Raw genomic sequence first — 23,433 nt, 5'->3', positions numbered from 1 at the left:
GCATCTGCCTTCAAGGCAGTTACCCATAGACTGGACCTCCCTGGAAAAAACAGAATTTTACCTATTTAACCTTTTTTATAGAAATTCAGTGAAAATGTCTAATGATGGAGAGAAACTGTCATTTTGTTGGAAACGGAAGAGGGGGGGGGGGGGGGGGGGGGGGGAGAGACAGGCAAGCCATCTACTGCATGTAAATATTGCTCTCCAAACAATGAAAGGGCAAGGTGAGCCATTCACACTTAAAAAATGGATTAGGTCAACGGCTATTTTTTCTGAACGAATATCCACAGATTGGAATGGGCTGCTGAGAACGGTTTGGGTATGTTAAAATCAAACTGCCCAATCCTTCTTTCCCCTGAAATCTGCTGTTTGGAGAGAGTTGAGGCACTAGATAGTTGTGACTAGGGATGATCGAATTTCTCAAAGTAGATTCGGCTGGATCGCCAAATTTTCGGAAAAAATTCAGTTCGATCCGAATTTATTCGTGGCGAGTCACGTAAAAAACACTGCTATTTCCTGGCTGCAGTGTACAGCCTGTACAGTGCTGTAGAACACTGTGCCTTGCAGTAACACGCATAGGGAGTCTGCTTTGGTAGTTAAACAATACTGTGAGTCCATATGACATGCAGATGACAGGCGTCGCTCTTAGAATCACTGCACACTTCACTTATTTGGGCAGTTACGGGGCCAAAACTGACAAAATAACTCAAGTGTGAACTCAGCCTCACAGGTCAATGTTGGTGCCAGGTATAAAGAACTGTGCAGAGGCCCAAGATCCTACTATAGCGTGAAAGAGCTCACTCCTTTTACACCGTCGTCAGCTGATTCCACATAGATGTCTACAGAACCTGTTCTATTAAACTCTTATACAAGTAGAGCCCCCCGACAGAGTGGAGAGGGGGTCAGCAGTAAGTTTGTGTTTACGTCACTGATTATTTTGCCCTTCCTCTGATCTGTCAGAACAATAACTCCTGTCTGTGGAGCATCCGCCTTCACTCGGTCAGCTTTTCGGCAGTAATCCATCAATATTGCTAAAGCCAAAAAACAAACAGGAGTGGATCCAAAACTGAGATGACACGTGAATGGAATATTTGCATGTCTTCTGTGTTTTGTATCCATTCCTGCTTTTGGCTACCAAATCCTAAGCCAATTCTGATGCAAAATAGGGACCAGGGCTGGCGCTACCATAGAGGCAAGGGGGGCAATTGCCCCCGGGCCCCCGACTCCTTAGGGGCCCCCAGCGCCGACCCGGCCGCAACTACTTATATATCTATAATTCTATTGTGTGGCCCCGGCGGTCCTGTCTGGAGACGGCGCCACGCCGCAGTAATGTAATTAAAACTGGGCTGGAGTCTGGAGTGGAGGGGCGGCCGCTGTGCCTGTGCTGCGCTGCTTGTCTCTAAGAGATTCGAGACTGGAGCAGCGGCATGCACGGCACAGGCAGGCATGTCTAGCGTCTGTCTGACGTACGTTGCCACAGGCTCCGCCCCCCCCCGCCCAGAGCAGAGAACTTGGATTGAAGGAGCAAGCAAAGCAAGCGCCATTGGCAGCCAGCAAGCCACAGCAAAGTCTGACTCTGCTAGCAGCGCCAGGGAAGGCCCGCCGCCCGCAGCCAGCCCCCAGCCAAGTTCTAAACTTCCACTGAAGTTCCAACTTCTTCCAAGAATCCAAGTCCAGTCTACAGAAGTCAGTCATCACACAGACCAGTTACAGTTATTGTCTCTGTCTGGTAGGTTCATTGGTTATATTGTTTTGTTAATTAAACTGGATCGGATCCATGATCCATCCATCCATTCCCAGTTTCCCACTCACTGACTTAGTCCCAGGCACCATCTTACCTGTCCGGGCCGTCCCGTGTACTACTAGACCGCCCTGCGGCCCTGGTTCTGTTTGCGTTTGGAGTCAGTTGGACTGGAGAAATGTGCATGGGGGGGGCAGTTACTGGTACTACCAGTAACTGCCCCCCCCATGCACATTTCTCCAGTCCAACTGTCCAAACAGAACCAGGGCGGGCTAGTATACTGGCACTGGGACGGGTGAGATGGTGCCTGGGATGGATCCGACCCAGTTTAATCAACCAACCTACCAGTAACTGGCCCCCTCACACCCCCCAAATGCACCAGTCATGAAGTGGGTAGGGTGGGAACAGCATGAGAAGTCCAGAGTGACCCTATGACATAGTGGTGAGGTGGAAGCAGCATGAGGAGACCACAGAGTGACCCGGTGACAGAGTGGGGAGGTGGGTAGCAATACCAGTACCAGCTGAAGATGGTGGGTGAAAGAAGGAGCACTTGGCATCAGATGTGTGGCAGGTGGCAGTATCAGAATAGTAGCTGAGGCAGGTAGCCAGAAGAAACCAGTCTCTTTTGTCAAAGTGTTGGTGTGGCACCATGGATGAACTAGTATGGTGCATTGGTGGGTGGAAATCCTGTCTGATCCACCCCTGATTCATCTTGACAAAGGGCAGTCTTTCCACATAACTATAGCCTCCGCTACACTAAACACCCGCTCTGATGCCCCACTATTGGCAGGACAGCTTTTCCAGGGCAAACTCTGCCAGTTGCAGCTACAAATCCAGTTTGGATTCCCAGTAGTCCAGTGACTCTTTTAATGTGGGATGGCAGGATGCTGTCAAAGTATGCCACCAGGTTTTTCTCCAGGTCTAGCTGGAGGGGAGGGGGGGGGGTGAAGAAAGCTGCTCATCAGCGACTCTAGACTCAAGTTTCTGCTGATGGCGCTGGAACTGCTCCTACCCCCACCCTGCCACAGCAGCCATGGCAGAGGAACGTGAGCACAGAGGGCCCCCCCGGTCAGACCTGTGAGGATGGACAATGGCACAGATGGGCAGCAGCCAACATACTATATAGGATGTCTCTATAGTAGTTCAGTTTGTCCTTCCTCTCAGTGGGTGTAAAAAAGGACCCCATTTTGGACCAGTAGCGAGGGTCCAACAAGGTGGAGAGCCAGAAGTCATCCCTCTGTCGAATGCTGACAATTCAGCTGTCACTACGCAAGCAAGTGAGCATGCATCGGGCCATTTGTGCAAGTGACTTAGAGGGACTCCCTGCCTCCATCCCCACTGCATACTGCCACAGTGTGTCTGGGTCCTCTGCCTCGTCTCCCTCATCGCCCTGTAGCTCCTCTGGCTGTTCCTGCTCCTCCTCTCCTGTCACCTGTGTAGAAAAACACATTGCTTGTGCTCCAATGTCCTCCTCCTCTTCCAGTTCCGCCACCACAGGGCTCATGTGGCTGTGAGATCTAGGCGCCACGTCTACAGTCCCCTGACCAGCCAGATTTACCAGCATCTGTTCCAGGACATGAAGCAGTGGAATGATGTTGTTCATACTGCAGTCCTGGTCACTGACAAATAACATGGCCTCCTCAAAGGGCCTGATCAAACGTTGGGTGTCATGCATGAGTTGCCACTGGCTGACAACAAAGTTACACAGGGGAGTACTCCTGTCCGCTTGGATCATCAATAAATTGATTATTGCCTTTCTGTGTTCGTACAGTTGGTCCAACATTTGGAGGGTGGAATTCCAACGGGTGGAAACGTCGCATATTGCCTATGGTGGGGGATGCCGTTCTGCCGCTGCAGCTTAAGGAGGGTGTTCTTTGTGGTGTATGAGTGGCTGAAGTGCATGCAAAGTTTCCTGGCCATTTTTAGGATGTCTTGCAGATGAGCGGAAGACTTCAGGAACCGCTTGACAACCAGATTGAACACGTGTGCCATGCAGGGCGCATGGCTCATCCTTCCTTGACGCAGCGCCGACACCATGTTCTTCTCATTGTCGGCCACCATGGTTCTGATTTTGAGTTGTCGCGGAGAAAGTCAGGATTCGGTTTCTTGATGAATCACACCGAGCAGTTTGCCTCCTGTGTGACTCCGTTCGCCCAGGCAAACTAGGTGCAGAACAGCAAGACATGCCGTGTCCTGCACATGTGGTATGCTGCCACGCCCACTTACTCTGCTTCGACCTGTGCTTGCGTCAGAAACATTTAGGCCTCTGCCACTCCCCTGTGCAGGGCCTGGCACTTCTGTCTGAGATACTGTTAGATCAAATAAATAAAAAGGAAATTAAAACGCCCCAAAAGTCTGTAATTTTCTCAATTCACCACACAACGGCTAATAAGCCCTTTTTTCCCATTAATACAACAAAAAAAATGCTTTAGAACAGATAACTGCACCGCACTAGGGCAAATAAGATGTAGTAATAAAGCCTGTTAATGGCTGTATCAAACAGCACTTGCACCCCAATAAGAACTGTATGTTGGAATTACAGAGCTGTATAATGGCAATTTGAATCCCCAGTCAGTGCAGCAAGGTGTAATAGGATTGTTCCTATTACCCAGGCTGTAACTTCCCCTACTGAACCCTGTTCTGCTTCAATACTGTGGAATTATTCCTCCCTATCCTTTCCCTGAACTTTTATACAGCAAAATAAAAGTTTTAAAGTCTTTCCTAGCACTGTCCCTAGCGCCTGCTAACGTCTCTGCCTGCACGAAGTACAGTGGAAAATGGCAGAATCCAAGATGGCTGAGGCGATTTATAGGGCTGTGACACCAGATGATGGGTACCTTTTTAAGGCTAGTCTGGGATCTATGGATCTCGCTCTTTGTATGTGCTTGCATAACTGGGCAGCTGCTGTTTTGTTCTCCTACCCACAAAAAATGGCAAACAACTGCAAAATTTCCATCTTTGTTTTTCAGCCTGAAGGAGTACATGTGGAAATGACTTCAAGTAATCTAGTCTTCGTGGAAAGTAAGTAATTACCCCAACATCACTTTTCATCAAACTCCTCACTTTACTATTAAATGTCTTTTTCTAAATTCTGCACCCTTTCATCTAAGACTCTTGCTCCTTTTATCTTTTTTCCTTTTTTTAATGATTGCAATTTAACCTTTTTATAGACACTAACATTCAGCTGCCAATCAGTATAACTCCTCCGGAGAATACAGTGCCGGGCTCCATCACTGCTTACATGACTGCCATTGGTGAGTATTTCTGGACACCTGCTATTTTACAATGATAGAAATGCCCCTCTAGTGTTTTGCTCCTGTGGGTGAATGTTTAGAAAATAAATGTCCATAGAAATCACAAGACTTCTATAAGTTTTCGTATTAATTCACTAATTCCCAGAATCTGAGCTTTCTGTAAGTGAAGTATAATGTGTTTGTCGTAAGGTTTATTGCTACTAAACATGGTTAGCACTTCAGCTCTTAACTCAAATTTGTTAACTCTCGCATTATCTTGAGACCAAAGCCATTGAAAAGCAGATAAAGGTGTTTGCTTAGATTAGATAACACAACTCAGAAATCTCAGAAAACAGGAGTGTTAACTCTACTCCATCCGTAGTTCTGAAACTTCAATGACTTCTCGATGTTACCTCCCCAGGTGATATCTGTGGACTCCCAGTACAACACCTTGAGAGTCTACTCATGCAACCCTATGGTTCTGGTGAACAAAATATTGCTCGCATGGCTGTTATTCCTGATGTAATAGACTATTTGAATTCCACCGGACAACTAAAGGAGGAAACCTTCCAAAAGGCAAAGAGTTTAATGTTAGAGGGTGAGTGGTGGAGCCCGTTAATTCACTGTACATCTCTGTGGTCTTGCAGAAGAATAGCTCTTCATAGAATACTTTTATTGTAATCTTCTTGTGTTTTTTTGCTTTTCAGGATATTATCGTCAACTCTCCTTCACTTCTGGTGGAGCTTATCGAACATTTCCAGACTCCAGAGAACAAGTTAACTCTTAGTAAGTAAAGTCATTGCTGTAAAATCGAGATCCACTTAAGTAACGTATAGCTAGGATATGCACAATTATAGAACTTTTTTGGCCCCCTATAGGTCTGAACTGGCTTTTCTGTTGCTTGCTGGGTCTTGGGCTAGGGCTACACAGCGACATGTGTTACGCAACAAAAACAGTGCAACTACATTGCAACATTAGTGTAGCACCAAAGTCGCCCAACCTATTTTGCAATGGTAGTCAGGGGTGTCGAACTGACAGTCGCACAAAAATCCAACTTGCCTTAAGGCTACTGCCCATTGTTTCAGAAGTCCCTCTGGTCCCTGTTCGTTCCTATGAATATTTAGAGGTATTCCTACTTTAGACCACTTATGGTATAGTCACAAGATGGGCCATAAATGTCTGGATGTGGGTTCCACCTCTTGGAGATGCAGGTATAGAATAAATGGAATAGTTGCATGCATGTTTGGCAATCCCTGAACGCGTCTATGGGAGTTTCAGAAACTACAGAGGTGCTCAAACATACCTGGTGTGAACAATAAAGCATAAAAAAGATTCTGTCTGCTCTGATTTATCAAATGGGAGGATGTTCAGGATTTCTGAATTCATGTCAAATACTCCTTTTTAGGAGTGAAGGGTTATTCCAACCCCCCCCCCCCGCACACACACACACACACACACACACACACACACACACACACACACACACACACACACACACACACACACACACACCAATGCTTTTATTTGCTATGAATTGCCAAGTGACCATTGAAGTGGCTGTCCTATTGTGACAACTTGTACCTACAGGGTTGGGTATAAGTGTCTGGGTGGGGGCCTGACTGCTGGGGCATTTAACAATTGAGAATAGAGGCCTGTGTTTCTCAGCTGCAAAGGAGCAGTGACACACATGTTTTGCTACTCCATTCAACGCAATAGAACTGCCAGAGATCACAGAGTACAAAGTCCCGGCTGTGTCTGGCAGTGCCATAAATTTGAATTTGGTGGACCATTCAGGGGATGAGTCGTTGTATCGGGACAACCCATTCTAAGGGTCTAACGGTACTTGGCAATTGCCCGAAAGATGGGTGTTGCTACGTATGAGGCTTGTAACATCTCTGGTCCACTCTGCCTTGGGATGAAGTATGTGTCTTTTTTTGTTTGGACATTGACCTAAGGCCGTGTGGATTCACTAGGAGGTAATTGATTTGGCACAGGACTAAACCAGAGACGGGAGTGTAGGGGACTGTGTGTTCTTCACAACAACTCTCACAAGTAATTATGGACTTCCACAAAGAAAATCCCCAGGTCGCTACATAAGTAGTCTATATTTGCAGCTGACACATAGATGGGAGACACTGGCTCATAGTACCAAGACAGTAGGGAAGACATCTTAGCCTGATGTGACGAGGCCAGGGCAGGTAGGTTGAGTCACAATGCTAGACTAGCAGAGGTCAGGATCGGCCGCAGACAAGCAGATGTGGTCAATAAATGAGCTGTTGATGCCAAATGTAAATGGAATAAGATATCTTTGAGAGCACGCCTTAGCGGTAACAATTTGTCTGCAAGTACACATCCATGACCTCGTCTCCCCCTCCATAACAATATTATTTTTCATAGATGTTCACGATTTGGACTTTGTGCACTGAGATTAGGTTTGGTAAAGGGCATTTACAAGTGTCTGCCGGATCTCCCCCCTTACCAACTGCAGCTCCCCAAGACTGATCTAACTGTATCATAATGATTTATTATGCAGCCCCTTCATATCTGATTGAGGGTCTCTTGTAGTAAACTGTAAGCTCAATACAAGAGATTTGCAATATAAAATGATTACATCATAAAATACTATGATACAGTCAATTCCGAGGAGATGTGGTCAGTCCTGGCGATCTGGCAGGCACATGGACCGTGTTTCCTTGGCCAATTGGTTGTGTGCATGAGCCATAATGGAGAGACTGTCATTAAAGAGAGATTCCAGTAGGTAAAAGTTATCCCCTATCGATCATGAGAACGGCCTGCTGAAATGACCGGTGCGGCCAGGCACACATACATGTGGCCACTCCATTTCTTTTTATGGGAGTTCTAGAGATAGCCGAGCGCTCTACTCAGCTATCTCTGGAACTTTCATAGAAATAAATGGAGCAGTTGTGCACATGTGCGACCGGCTGCTCTGCTCATTTCAGGGGAGCAGCAGGGGATACACAGACCCCTTTCTTGTGATTGATGGGAATCCCAGAGGTAGGATAGTTATCTGATCCCCTATTCTGTGGAGAGGGGATAACTATTACCGACCACAATACCCCTTTAAGCGCAGACCGCACTTTAGCTAATCTTTCAAATGACTTGACTGACTATGTGTTCCATCTGCAGCGTGACTGCCGCCACCTTTAGGATATTTGAAAAATGCAAAAAATATATATACATTGATGAGGAACGACAACAGCAAACCTTGATCTGGTTGGAAAACTCCCAAAGACTGGAAAATGGCTGCTTTAAAGCCCAGGGAACTCTATTCACAATATCGGTGAGAAATGACTTAAGTCAATAAAACATACTGACTTAAAGGCTACTGTATGTACACCTTTGGGGGAATTATTTTTATTATTGCGTTGTACTTATTCTGAGCTAAAAATCTTCTTTTTTTTTTTTAATTTGCCTTATATGGAGCCCTTTTTCTGTACAGGGCTGATATGCTCTAATAGCAGGATCTGACTCTTAAGTCAGCTTTGTTGTGTAGACTGAAACAGATTCAGCAGAGGATGGGTGTTTAATGAGACCTCTTATACTGGTGGAGTTCAAGATAAAGTGGAATGGCAATGCTATACATATAGATAAGACTGTGTAGATGGCTCCTCTACAACTCCTCTGTCTCTGGGGGAAGCACTGTTAACCATTATTTTCTGGAAGGTTTAATAATCTAGAACATTTTCACTTAATTCCCATTCATTGCAGCTGTCATAACGCCCAAACACCCTACTGTTCAGTCCATATGATTGATACATGAGGAATGTATGTGTCTCATATGGCTGCCACCAGGGAAGTAGAAGTTTTAAAAATGACACAAATGCCTGCAACATTTATAAATTATATATTTATATTTTTTCAACTTTTTCTCTTAACACTTCTGTCTCATTAAAATGACTTGAAATACACGAGGCATTTATTCTGAAATAACACATTAAATCTGTATCTATCATTTATCTGAACATTGTATGTATTTTAAACAGGATACGGACACTGACCGTGATGTCTACTTTACGGCTTTTATGGCCATTGCACTTATGGAATCTAATTATAGTTTGGGGGTAAGTAACATGTCTGACCTGAATTAATTTGGACTCTATAGTGTGATTAGGCATGTAAATACTAAGTGTGATTATTTGCTTTTATTGTAAAATATTCTTCAGAATACTGAAAAGGGAAAAAAAAAACAACTTAAAATAGTTTAAAACTGCTGGGGGGCAGCGATTGGGAAATAACGAACAGTAATTGTATTTGTGTGGTTTTGCGGGTTTCGCTGATGTGTTAGTGTTGTAGACATTGGGTATTATACCCTTTAAACACAGGCTATGCGTTAGCTCATTATTCAGTATAGGAGAATTTCATTCTTTTATATATACGATTTTAAGGTCTGTGGAGTTTGCTAGGGAAAGTAGTAAGGGTGCTGCCACAAGTTGTGGCTGTGCTGCTCTTTGGAATGCGACAAAAAGCATCAAAAAACGAAATTGGGTTTTTGCAATTGCATACCTGCGGTTATCTAGCATTTTCTTCCAGCAAGGGAAAAGGCACAGCAGACTTAGATTACATTAGGTCATCAGTATCTAATCAATGGGGGTCTGACACCATGCCTAGGCCATGTGGCGTCAGTCATCAGTAAAGTGGCCTGGGAGCAGCTCAGCCCCATTGAAGTGAATGGGGCTAAGCTGTGATATCTAGCGCTATACAATGTACGGCGCTGTGCTTGGTAAGCAGGGAGAAGACCGCTGCCTTCTCAAACAGCTGATCACTCAGTGGGGTTTCTGGGTGTCGGACCCCCACTGATCTAATACTGATGACCTATCCAGAGAATAGTTCATCAGTAAAAAACAACAAAAAAACTCTTTTAGGCTACATTCACACGGCCGTTGTTTTGGTCCGCATCCCAGACCCATACACTTCAGTGGACCATCCGTTGCTCCTATTCTTGTCCGTTTTGTGGACAAGAATAGGAATTTCTATAATTGGCAGCCTCCGTGTTTTGAAAGACCTTCCCACAATGAAAAAAATTACAAAAATGGCATTTAGTAAAAAACCTTGCATTAAAACAAAAATCTAGATATATTGGGTATCACGCGCAACTGTATTATCCTGAAGAGTGAATTTAAGAGGTTATTTAATGTGAAATTTGGACAGAATTTTTAACACTTTTTATTTTTATTTTTTTATAATGGAGAGATTTATCAAAGTGGTGTAAAGTAGAACTGAAACTGAAATGAAAGGTGGAATCTGGTTGCTATGGGCAACTAAGCCAGTTCTACTTTACACCACTTTGATAAATCTCCTCAAATATCCGTACCACAGACAAAATGTATAAACTAATACACCAACCTATATTCATCCTTGAATGGTGTGATAAATGAATACAATTTCTTATAAAAGATCTCATGTACTCACATCAGTGAAAAAATACAAAACATTTGGATGAAATGTGGAGAGGCAAAAACAATAAAAATTTGTGATGGTATTAGTCCCTCTTGCTTTCCAGAAAACCCTGTTGAACGGTGCCCTGGAGTGTCTGAAAAACGCATCTAAGAGCGAGCAGACTATCTCTACTCAAGCCATCATGCTCTACGCCTTCACGTTGGCTGATCTTCCAGAATATAGAGAACCCTTGCTTCAGAGTGTGATGAGAAAGGCCAAAACTGAAGGTTTGACTTTCAAGTCCTGTAGATAGCTTACCTAAATCTCGCATTGCAAAGATCAATGCCAAATTCAAATATATATATATATATATATATATATATATATAAATTAATTTTTTCTTTAATGCAGGTGGCACAATCCACTTTGAACGTGAGAACATGCCCACCATGAAAGCAGTTCCATTTTTCTACCCGCAATATCCCTCACCTGAGAATGAGATCACATCTTATGTGTTGCTAAGCTTTGCAGCTGGAGCCATTAATCAAGAAACCCTTACCACAATGGGACAGATGTCCATTTTCCTTGTTCGCCAGCAAAACTCACGTGGTGGTTTCAGATGCACAAAGGTAACTAGAAAAGATAACGACTAAAGAAACCGTTCCACAGTTAACTTTCATGGCATCGTCAACTTTTTTTTTGGCTTTGTTTGCAGGACACTTCTATAGGCATCCAAGCTCTGGCTGCATTTGGTAAACTGCTATATACTCCTAACTCTCAGCAAACTGTGGTGGTCAAAAGGGGCAATGGTGAAGTGACCACAGTAGCGTTAAATCAAGACAACAGACTGGTGGCCAATAGAGTGCCCCTTCCAGAATCTATAGGAGACTACAGCATTGAAGTCAGCGGGTCCGGCTGGTGCATGATACAGGTGACCTTCAATACTAACTTTTCCAGCTCTTTACTTGTTTCAGCAGTTATACTGCAATAAAGCCAAAGAACTATAGGGGTAGCTGTCTCCTCTATGCCCTGACGTCTCAAGACACAATTTTTGTAAATGGCACATGAGGGAAGCCTGTGACAAATTTTTCATTGGGACCTAGGAGCTCCAAATTATGCCTCCTCTTCCAGTGAGGCTGTTGATTTTAAATGGGCCAAATGGTTCATGAGGTCTTCTAGTGCTAGGTCCCTCAGTGATTAGCCCTAATTGCTGGGCAAACCTTGCAGAAGGTTTGTATTTCCGATGCAATGGCCCATAGGAGAGAGAAAACATTACACAGTGCCCATGGACACGATGGGTCTTCCAGAATTAAGAATGAGCTACCAGAGGGTGGGAGTGGTGGTAGCTCTGACACGATCACAGTAGCTATCCTCAAACCAATGTCCTTCTAGGTCCATGCGGTGATAGAACGGTGCATTCTTACTTCCCTCGAGGCACACCCTGATATTGCGGCTCCTTTGAGGTGGTAATTAGGGTGCACTTGGTGTTAGGTGTTTTGGTGGGGTGCAATACAGGAATGTAGATGCAGGTGTAATGCCTGGCGTATGGTGGTCGGGTCAGTGACCTGGCCAGTTAGTGCAAATAAATAGGTCTCTCTTTACTAAAGTACAGGAGTAGTAGTACATCAAACAGTATCAAGGAAACCATTCCACCAGCAGTTCACAGTGCAGTTCTTCCCAATGGCAATGTATGGATAGCAGCAATGATGAGAGTTGTGGTACTCCTTTCTGTCTCTAAAGTTTCTCTGCAGAACCTCAGGCAGTTTAAGTGTTTGGTATGGGTTCCGTAACTCCTAGGCTAAGGGGTACAGATGTAACCTACTGCTAGCCAAACTGTCGCAAAGTGTGGAAGGGTGCACTGGCAACATTCCCTCACAGCAGCAATGTCTATATATAATGTCTCTCTCTCTGTCTCTGAACGCTAACTTGGGGGCAGACCTAAGTCCATATACTAAAAGTGCTCAGTCAGGGTTGTTAACCCTGACCCATCCATACAATACTATTCAGTAACAAAATGGCTCAATAAACAACATTTCAATTAACTAAACTACATTATACCAATTAACCTTTTGCAGATACCATGTTCTGGGGTACTGCATCTCCTTTATGGCTATGTAGGGGGGACCCCTTCACCACTAACTCTCTAATACTTTTATTGTGAAGCAGGCTCATGAGGGAAGTTTTAAAATGGCTTGCTGTGTAAAAAGGTTTGTGTTTCATGTTTGCTAAAATGTTAAATTTAAATGGTGATTTTATATATTCTGTTTTTTTTTTTTTTTTTTAGACTACAGTTGGGTATAACATCCCAGTACCCAAAGAAAATGCTGCTTTCTCATTGTCTCTATCCACCTCTTCAGATGGCTGTGTCAATGGAGTGGCTCGCAGCATAATTATTAATGGCAGTGTCAGGTAAAATAAACGAATGGCTCTTGTTTGAATCCCTCCCCCTCCAATCAGGGGCTCAACATATTCTAAATCTAAGCAAACCGCAATGAGTGGGTCTGATTTCCTCGTCTAAATCATTTCAACCCAAAAAAGCTCTGATTGCTTGAAAAGCTCTCTCTGATTTTTTTTTTTTCCTCAATCGAATCATACAAAATTCAGGCTCCGCACAACCAGAATAAAAAATAAATAAATTTACGTTAAATTTCAGAATCCATTCCCTTCTCTCTTTTAAAAATGAATTGTTCAGAGGTAAATGAACTTTTTGGTAGTATAGCATGAACCTAAAGAATATCTTTAGTACCTGGAAACCCTCGGCCAAAGTCTAAAACGGAGCTGCTGAGCATTATACTTAATCTGCACATTGTCTCACTTGTTAGAGCTGCAATTTTTACAATTGAAACCAAGAAACCTCAAGAATAAAAAAAATCACATTGAGGTTACAAGGGGTTACCCAGGAATTTAATACTGAAGGCCTATCCTTACGATGGGTCATCAATATCAGATTGGCAGGGGTCCAACTCCCAGCATTCCCGCTGATTAGCTGTTTGAAGCGGTTGCTGCACTCACTGGATCTCTGGTGGGCACTGAGGCCTCCTTACAGGTTACCAAGCACTACACCATAAATTGTATTTACTTGAATGGGACTGTGCTGCACTTAGGCTAGGTGACCAATTTACAGTGACCTCACATGGCCTAGGGAGATGCCTAAGCACTCATGGAGTGCCTCGGCCTCTTCAAAACAGCTGATTGAAGGGAGTTAGATCTCTGTGACCTGATATTGATGACCAGTCCTCAAGATAAGGTCATCAATAACAGATTTCCAGATAACACCTTTTAACTGAGGAATGAACAGGAAACTCCTTTTTATTTGTCGATCCATTAATTTTTCCAGGCACCTCCTCTGCCAACAATGATGGCATTTGGTAGCCCGAACCACTTTCTGCTATTCTTGGATCGGACAGCATTGCTCACATGAACAGTGCTGGCCAATCCAACAGCAGGGCTGGACAAATGGGAAGTTATTTGGGTTACTGGTACAATTTGCACCAGATGGCAAAGGAGGAGCCCGGGAATTAGAGGATCTGCAACTAAAAGATGAAAATGAGGACACAATGTAATTGTTCTGTTTTCTCCCCAGTTAGGGTCCATTCAGACGTCCGTATTGCATTCCAGAGCTGCCACCCCCCATAGGACATGTTCTATTTTTTTTTTTCCTGAGCCGCGGACTGGAAGATCGACGGTGTGCTCCGGAAATGCAGATGCGGAGAGCACATACTGTGCTCTCTGCAACCATTTTGTCCCCATAGAGAATGAATGGGTCCACACCCGTTCTGCAATTTGCGGAACGGATGCAGGCCCATTATACGGACGTATGAATGGAGCCTTAATGTGATTTTTTTTTTTTTTTTTTTCTTGAACAAGAGGGTCGCTAGAATAATTTGTGGGCTGTATTTGAATATATATAAACTATTTTCTGCCATTACTCATATCTGAAAGGCAGATCCCACATGAATCGGTGGAGGAAGAGCTGTACTGTAAAAGGAACTCCATGCAACCTTCTTATTTATTTTCAGTTATCACGGACCCCATAATGAATCTAACTTGGCCATTGTCAACATCAGGATGTTTTCTGGTTACACGGTTGACTTTTCTTCACTTTACAAGGTTGGTGATGGTTCTTTGCTTTTAGGTGAATTACACAAAGTCCTACTTCTTAAAAGGATTGTACAGCTCACAATAATTTTGTACATGTCTGAAAAAAATATGTACCACTAGCTAATATACTTCAGATAACAAAGGTGCCTCAATCTCCAAATATTGGTGCCTGTTGTGATCGCTCAACTTCCCTTGCTGGGACCAGAGCTTCTATCTGGAGTTAGGGCACCTTTTGTTAATATAATATATATATAATTTTACAGTAATTCAAAGAGTTTTCTTTATTTTCATGACTATGAAAATTGTAGATTCACACTGAAGGCATCAAAACTATGAATTAACACATGTGGAATTATATACATAACAAACAAGTGTGAAAAAACTGAAAATATGTCATATTCTAGGTTCTTCAAAGTAGCCACCTTTTGCTTTGATTACTGCTTTGCACACTCTTGGCATTCTCTTGATGAGCTTCAAGAGGTAGTCCCCTGAAATGGTTTTCACTTCACAGGTGTGCCCTGTCAGGTTTAATAAGTGGGATTTCTTGCCTTATAAATGGGGTTGGGACCATCAGTTGCATTGAGGAGAAGTCAGGTGGATACACAGCTGATAGTCCTACTGAATAGACTGTTAGAATTTGTATTGTGGCAAGAAAAAAGCAGCTAAGTAAAGAGAAACGAGTGGCCATCATTACTTTAAGAAATGAAGGTCAGTCAGTCAGCCGAAAAATTGGGAAAACTTTGAAAGTAAGGGCTATTTGACCATGAAGGAGAGTGATGGGGTGCTACGCCAGATGACCTGGCCTCCAGTCACCGGACCTGAACCCAATCGAGATGGTTTGGGGTGAGCTGGACTGCAGAGTGAAGGCAAAAGGGCCAACAAGTGCTAAGTATCTCTGGGAACTCCTTCAATACTGTTGGAAGACCATTTCAGGGGACTACCTCTTGAAGCTCATCAAGAGAATGCCAAGAGTGTGCAAAGTAGTAATAAAAGCAAAAGGTGGCTACTTTGAAGAACCTAGAATATGACATATTTTCAGGTTGGACAACCCCTTTGATATAGGGACACTCCTCAAAGACCATTCTTTACCTAGACCGTATTTTTAATTCCATCTTAACCTTTCTACCCCTCTAGAAGGTTAACGTTGGGTGGGTCCCAAAGTCTATATTTTCTATTGAGTAATTTTTGTTCAGAACTCCCCTTCCCCCTACATTTTTTATAGATGGAAAGCAGTAGAAAGTGTCTAGCAGGGATGCACAACTTTTTATTGAATGGTTTGGATTGCACTAAGGGCTGATGCACACGAACGGTCACTTGAATGGGGTCCGCGATCCACATCTGACGGTCCGTACTGCATGCACTACTTTTTTGCGGTGCAGGGGCACGGAGAGAAACCCCATGGAAGTACTTCGTAGTGCTTCCGTGGGGTTCCATGGCTCACTTCCGCACCGACCTTCCGGATTGCGGACCTATTCAAGTGAATGGGTCCACATCTGTGATGCGGAATGCACATGGCCAGTGCCCACGTATTGCGGACCCGCTGTTTGCAATGGCCGTGTGCATGAGCTCGAAGGCTAAGACCTGAATTGCATCTTGACAACCTGCTCCATAAATGTCCTATGCTTGAGAGATTAATTTCTAGGACCCACTTATCAGGAAAATGGAGTCCACCTGCTGCCCCATTTACCAGGAGAGACCTTGAAGTGGCTGGACAGGAGCCGGACTATTGTAGTTTACATTAACTGCAGAAATAGCTGCGCTATCTATACAGACCATCAAATGGTCTAAATAAGTAGGAGCCGTCCCCTTTCATGACGTGTATGTTTTAATAACTACTTGCATTCCCCATGTAATAACCATTCCAGAGAATCTGTTCCTTTTGACCCCCTATTGTTCCATTATTTTATTATTCAAACTAGAAATTTATGAATGAATTACTAGCAGTTTGCAATGAAGGTCTAGATGAGTGTTACCAGCTGGGGGGTGTGTCCCTGCACAGTCTGAAACTGGCAGTACTGATTGGATAGTGTCAGACAGTGCAGGGACAACCCCCACTGGTAACGCCCTGATGGACCTTTGTTTGAAACTGCTTGTAATTCATTCATGACTTATAGAAGAATAATAAGTACATTATAGTGTCATAAGAATAGATGCTACAGAATTTTTTTTTTTTTATCACATGGGAAAAATAAATGGTTCCTAAAACAGACATGTCAAGAGTGGTGGCAGGAGCTGTGTAATTTATCTTGTAAAATGTGAACAGTTAATACTTGAGATGTTCACCAATGCTTAGACATGTGCGTCCACTGCAAGACTGGCCTCGGCGGTCCATTGTTCCAGTGTTCATATAAAAGATCTGTATTTTCAAATGACAAATTTTTATATAATTTATTTAATTTACTTTTATTAATTCTTTTTACAGTTAAGGGAATCCAAGATCATTCTAAAATCTGAACAGGGCTCAAAAGGAGAGGTCATCCTGTATATTGAAACTGTAAGTGATCTGAGCATTTTTTTTTTTTCTTCCAGAGAAAACTCTTTTTAAGCTTTATTGCAGCAAGTGTGGGGGAGGAAGGGGCTTCTGCTGCGGCCAGTTGCTTTACAGTAAAGTAAAACTGCCAAAACGGCAGAAAATCGATTTATCTCCTGAAACACATAGAAGATTCTTTATAAAAAAAAAATAAAAAAAAAAGGGACACTAAGGGGCCTTAGGCTGTGGAGCGGGACCTGGCTCTCACATGAGAGCCGCACTTCTGCTCTAACAGCCCGGACTGGCTGGAGTGCCGATCCGGGCTGTTTAACGCTTTACATGTCATGGGCAATGACTCCTGCTGCATGTAAAGCAGTGACAAAGGGAGCGGACTCAATCTGTCTCCCATCGGCACCCCGCAAATGCGATCGCGGGGTGCCGATGTGTGTAAATGGTTGGCTTGAGCCTGATATAGGCCCCAAGCTAGCCTTGAGTATTTTCCAGCAGGCTGTGCCTCTGATTAAAATGCAATGCATATAAGGATAATGCATTTTATATTAAAAGCAATCAAAATGTTGTCTGTTAAAGTCCCCTTGTGGGACTATAAGTGGTTAAAAAAAAACACATTTAGTAAATTAAAAAAATTCCAGTAAAAAATAAGCTTTTTTTTTTTTCCTTCGAAAAAATGCTTTTCAATGAAAAAAATTGCAAAAAAACCCTCCCCCGTATGTTTAATATCATCATGTCCGTAACGCACCACACTACATAAATATCATGTAAATTATCCCCTACAGTGAACGCCATAATAAAAGTTAAATAATGACAGAATTGCTCATTTATTCTTAGTTGCCACCGAAGAAAAATACGTAATAACAAGCGATCAAGACACATAATTTACTCCAAAATGATACCAATGAAAACTACAAGTCGTCCTGCAAAAATCAAGCCCTCACACAACTCCATAGAAAGAAAAATAAAACAGTTATGGTCTTGGGAAGTGGCGATGCAAAAAGATTTTCTTCCTTTTAAAATATAAGTCCCCTTGCAGACGAGCGTGTCCCGATTAGGGACGGATGCGTCCCGGTGCATTGCAGCAAACCCGCACGAGTAGGTACCCAATTGCAGTCAGTTTTGACTACGCTTGCGTTCCGTTGTTCAGTTTTTATCGATCGGGTGCAATGCGTTTTGCACGCGCGTGATAAAAAACTGAATGTGGTACCCAGACCTGAACTTCTTCACAGAAGTTCAGGTTTGGGTTCAAGGTTGTGTAGATTGTATTATTTTCCTTATAACATGGTTATAAGGGAAAATAATAGCATTCTGAATACAGACTGCATAGAATAAAAATAAAAATTAACTCCCCTTAATCCACTTGTTCGCGCAGCCGGCATCTCTTGTCTTCTTTGTGAGGAATAGGACCTGTGGTGACGTCACTGCACTCATCACATGGTCCAACACATGATCTTTTACCATGGTGATGGATCATGTGATGGACCATGTGATGACCGTAGTGACGTCATCAAAGGTCCTATTCCTCAGAGATGAAGACGGAAGAGATGCCGGCTGCGCGAACAAGTGGATTAAGGTGAGTTAAATTATTATTTATTTATTTTTTTTAACCCCTCCAGCTCTATTGTACTATGCATTCTGTATTCAGAATGCTATTATATTCCCTTATAACCATGTTATAATGGAAAATAATAACGATCGGGTCCCCATCCCGACCGTCACCAAGCAACCGTGCGTGAAAATCGCACAGCATCCGCACTTGCTTGCGATTTTCACACAACCCCATTCATTTCTATGGGGCTTGTGTTACGTAAAAAACGCACAAAGAGGAGCATGCTGCGATTTTCACGCAACGCACAAGTGATGCGTGAAAATCACCGCTCATGTGCACAGCCTCATAGAAATAAATGGGTCCGGATTCAGTGCGGATGCAATGCGTTCACCTCATGCATTGCAACCGCGTGGAAATCTCGCCCGTGTGAAAGGGGCCTAAGGGGTTTTATTGCACAAAAGTAGTAAAACGTAAAAAAAAATGTATTTGGAATCTCTGTAACTGTACTGACCCAGAGAATAAAGATATTATGTTAATTATACCAAAAAATTAGCGCTGTAAAAATTCAGTGGCAGTATTGCTGTTTTTCCCATCTCCCTCCCAGAAAGAGTTAATAAAAATGTATTGGAAAGTTATGTGTACCCCAAAATGGCACCATTTGCCTTGTCCTGCAAAAAACAAGCCCTCATACATCTATGTAGACAGAAAAATAAAAAAGTTATAGCTCTTGGAAGGCAGCAATGAAAAAATGAAGAAAAACACTTGGTTGGTAAGGCCCAAAACAGGCTGGTCACTATGGGGTTAAGACTAGTTAAAAATATTCAGTGAGAATATGCTGCCATCACTTCTTTCTAGTCTGGTAGGGGGAATATTGAAATGTTTCTTCTGTTATAAAATCCAATACCTGCCAAATTAGTGCACCCCACAGCACAATGTGAATAGGAACGAATTGTAACTAATGAGGAATATTCTAATCGTGAACTTTGAGAATTTGCAAAGATCTATAATATAATGCTATATCTTCATAATAGGGAATATTAAACTTTTTTTTTTTTTTTTTTAACTAGATAAACCTATAATCTTTTCTCACTTATTCTATATAGCTTCTCTTTATCCTTGCTATTCTATAGATCATCCATACCTTTTTTTTCTTTATAGTTATTATTTTACCCATCATTAATAAACTTTTATTATAAGTAGTTTCCTACCTATCAATAATTTTTTTTATAGATGCTATATTTTATTTTTAAAATAAATCATTACCTATAACATACAATGTATGTCTCATAGTGCACAAGGCTGCCATCGTAAGACTGTACCTGTCTCATGGATAGGTTGTTGGCTTGCAAATATCTGGATTTTAACCTACAGCTTTTGTGGGATTGTTTGTCTGTATGTTATAGGTAATGAAATTGCGCGCGCAATATGCACATATTACATTGCCGATTTTTGCAATCACGAATTCTCAAATTTTGTGACTTTATGGCGACTATTTGGCTAAAAATTTGTGAAATACCTCGACTTCGACTATTGCCTACGCAGCTCATCACTAAATCATTAAACAAGTTTGTTCAGAACATCAATGATTTTAATCTTGACAATACATCCAGGTGAACTGATCCCTAAGTAACGACTAATCCCTATTCTCTCTTAGGTCACCGCGGTTCCTATTGACTTTAGTTTAAGGGCTTTCATCGGCCAACGGGTTCTGAACGTGAAGACCAGTTCAGCGGTGGTGTACAGTTATTACCAACCAGGTAACTTTTCGTAGTGGAGATAAAAGGGCTAATAAATTAGAAAAGGGGGCATCCCTGGTGAAGAGCTCTTAGGCTGTAAATAGAGGCTTTTGAGAATGCACGTTATCAACATAAGTCAAAAGAAATGTAATGTCACATTGCACTTTCCCAAAACTTAAGGTTGATATTGGCAGCTATCATTTTTTAGACCAATAACCTAATATCGGTTGCATAATAAGGTTTAATTTTTCTTTCTTCTTTTAGATGAGAATGGTGCCGCCTCCTATAGCCACCCCTGTGTTGGAACTACAGTAGGTATGAGAACATTCTCTGGTTTATTAAAAGGTTTGGCATGTTGGGACAACTCCCCTTCCATAAGTTAGTTCTTTTCCTCATAATCATGATGCTCATTATGGAGTTGATCCAGGTCAAGCGGGCACTGAAACCTCTGGGCAATAGCTGGTATGTCCAGGGTATGATGCCAGCTAGAGACAAGCGAATTTCTTATGTTTCACCCAAAAATTTGCTTCGAGATGAATTACTTCATCACGAAGCGCATTTTTTTTTTTTTTTTTTTTGTAAGTAGCAGGTGCAACCTCAGGGAGCTGTGATAGCGCCGCCACAGTCATTGTATCCCTGATATGCAGTGTTCATACATGATCGTGGCAATGGAGTGTAAAATAAAAAATATATATATATGTCGAAAGGCCATGAGGCCTGAATTTGTGGGAGGAGTTAGTCCCCTACTTAAACGCCCAGCCCCTACTCACCTCTGCCGTCTAGTCCAAGTGTCTTTTATTTACAGGCCCACTCGGACGTTGGTTTCGGCACACCACAACCAACTTCTTTCTCTGACACTATCCAGCTCATATTAAATTCCAAGTGTGTGTGTGTGTGTATATATGTATGTGTGTATATATATATATATATATATATATATATATATATATATATATATATATATATATTTTTTTTATTAAATCAAACTTACCGCCTCCATTTGCTCGAGACGGGCCGGCCACCACCATCTTGCTTGAAGATCTCAGCTGAAATCCTGTGCGGCGTGAGATTACGTCATCACGCCGGCTGGCGTGGAGACGTATGACAGATTTAATCTCGCGCAGCACGGGTTTTCGGCCGAGATCTTCAAGCAAGATGGAGACTGGCGGCCCGTCATGAGCAAATGGAGGTGGTAAGTTTGAATTGTTTTGTCTTTTATACTATTTCAGGTTAAATAGATTCGCTGACACGAAGTACGAGAAAATTTGGCTTCTAGGCGAATCGAATTTATCCTTCGTGGGATTCGATTCGCTCATTTCTAATTCCAGCACACCAGTCTCTTTAAAATCAGTTGAAATCCAACTGGTCATGAGTTTGAGTTCCTACACAGTAGAGAGGAAATGTATTTGTCTAGTCTATCATGCTCTTGCTGTAAAGCCGTACAATACCTCAAAATAAGAAAAACAGGAATGCTCGAGTATGGTTCCCATCATACACTTTGCAGGGTTCGTTCTCCAGTGGTCCCATCCTATGACAGTGATGGACCAGCAGAAGACAACCTTATTTGGAGGTGACTTTAGGGCCATTCCTTTGCTGCTACAAGCTATTTCTTATGGAATGACTGTGTGCAAAGATTACAATGCAGTTAAATGTGGATGTGCACATGTTCTGCATAGATGGAAGGCGGTCCTTTTTAGAATACATATTTTGTCAATTATGTGGTGATGTTTTTATTTTTTTTATTGTAGGGTCTTCATGAGAAGATGACTTGCTCCAAAGAATGAAATAAAAGAGAACACTTTCTACTTGACTTCTAGCAACACAAGGCCACTTTCTGGAGAAGGATCAAATTTGTTTTATTTTTTCTTTCTCGTGGAGGATTACGTAATATTTTGAGGATTGAACAATAGTTTGAATTTCTTCTGTTTTATGTCTTAAATGTTTTGGGAAACAATCAGTTTATTGTAGAGCAGTGGTCTTCAACCTGTTGCAAAACTACAACTCTTAGTATGTCTTGACAGCCTTTGGCTGTTAAGATGCTGGGAGTTGTTGTCTTGTCAGGATGGAACCCATGGTTGTAGAGTGATAGATTCATACAAAAGCCATTAAGTCCTGCTCCTCTACAGATGTCGTCATTTTAAGGACAATATCCTTTCATGTTGGAATTGAACTGCTGACCTCTTTTAAGACCACTTGTATCTGTATCCTGGGCATGGTGCTTCTCCTTCCAACCCGCAAATTATCTAAATAAAAAGTCAGCATTAAAAAACCTGAATATGTGTACAATGGTTTAACTATAATATTGAGAATGCTGGCTTTGTGCCCAGTATGGACTCTACACAGTTTTGATAGATGTGAATGTTATCTGCGTGTGTGCCACTCTGACATCATAAGTGACAAAGTTCAAGTGGACTGTTAGCATTTAGGATTAGTGTTGATCGAGCACATTGGTCCCGAGCACATTGGAAGTCAATGGGAGAACCCGAGCATTAAACTGGGTACCCCCTGCTCTGAAGAGGGGAGGGTGTCTGGTTCATACGTAAAGGTCAGAAATTGATGGAAACACCACCAAAATGGTTCGGGAACCGCATGGGGAAGATGTTTGGATGCATCTCGGGCTCCCAGGTTGCTGCTGGGAACGATGATGTCTGAGTAGTACGCCACTTTTACAGACTGACACTAATACACACAAAACCGAAGATTTTAGAGGAAAAATTGTTAGGAAACATTCTTTTCTGTATATTTTCTTGTATATAAAGTTCAAGTGCTGCCAAAGAATATAGGGAAGAGGCACTCCGATACAACCTGTATATCCCAGAATGGAGGGCCTCATTCACATTGTGGTACAATTGTTCAGGTAGTGCATAGGCTTTTGGATATAAAAATACCAGAGTTCTCTCTATATAGGCAAGACAGAGAAGGCAGGAAATGGGGGGGGGGGGGGGGGGCCTGTATGTGAAAGATAGCATAAAATATAATTTAATACAAGTTAGCAAGACCAATTTAGAGTCAGTTTGGGTTACCTTGCAGCTTGATAATCATAAGTTAACTCGTGTAGGAGTGATATATAGACCACCTAGCCAAGTCAAAGAATTAGATGATCTACTAGTTCTACTAAAAGGGGAGTTATCATTATGGAAGACTTTAATCTTCCTGCTGTAAACTGGAAAACCAAAATGGCTAGTTCTGCCAGG

The 23,433-nt window shown here is 42.5% G+C and overlaps 1 protein-coding gene across 4 annotated transcripts in view; it reads left to right on the top strand.

Annotated features, from left to right (window-relative positions):
- Positions 1 to 22,514, top strand: part of LOC121003482 (ovostatin-like) — a 58,106-nt gene extending 35,592 nt beyond the window's left edge. For 3 of the 4 annotated variants that reach the window (XM_040435367.1, XM_040435365.1, XM_040435364.1), the window contains exons 22-36: positions 4,711 to 4,762; positions 4,912 to 4,995; positions 5,396 to 5,572; positions 5,682 to 5,760; positions 8,122 to 8,275; positions 8,979 to 9,056; positions 10,496 to 10,658; positions 10,783 to 11,000; positions 11,087 to 11,302; positions 12,656 to 12,780; positions 14,391 to 14,481; positions 16,895 to 16,966; positions 20,158 to 20,260; positions 20,504 to 20,550; positions 21,988 to 22,514. In XM_040435367.1, coding sequence (XP_040291301.1) covers positions 4,711 to 4,762; positions 4,912 to 4,995; positions 5,396 to 5,572; positions 5,682 to 5,760; positions 8,122 to 8,275; positions 8,979 to 9,056; positions 10,496 to 10,658; positions 10,783 to 11,000; positions 11,087 to 11,302; positions 12,656 to 12,780; positions 14,391 to 14,481; positions 16,895 to 16,966; positions 20,158 to 20,260; positions 20,504 to 20,550; positions 21,988 to 22,023 — 1,695 coding nt within the window. In that variant the 3' untranslated portion in view covers positions 22,024 to 22,514. Of the gene's footprint in view, positions 1 to 4,710; positions 4,763 to 4,911; positions 4,996 to 5,395; positions 5,573 to 5,681; positions 5,761 to 8,121; positions 8,276 to 8,978; positions 9,057 to 10,495; positions 10,659 to 10,782; positions 11,001 to 11,086; positions 11,303 to 12,655; positions 12,781 to 14,390; positions 14,482 to 16,894; positions 16,967 to 20,157; positions 20,261 to 20,503; positions 20,555 to 21,987 lie in introns of all 4 variants that reach the window. The other variant, XM_040435366.1, reaches the window with a different exon arrangement.
- Positions 22,515 to 23,433: the final 919 nt, after the last annotated feature.

The sequence above is a fragment of the Bufo bufo genome, chromosome 6 (genome assembly GCF_905171765.1).
Source record: "Bufo bufo chromosome 6, aBufBuf1.1, whole genome shotgun sequence".
Classification (NCBI taxonomy): domain Eukaryota; kingdom Metazoa; phylum Chordata; class Amphibia; order Anura; family Bufonidae; genus Bufo; species Bufo bufo.
The sequence above is the reverse complement of the archived record's forward strand: the minus strand, read 5'-3'. Positions and strand labels throughout refer to the sequence as shown.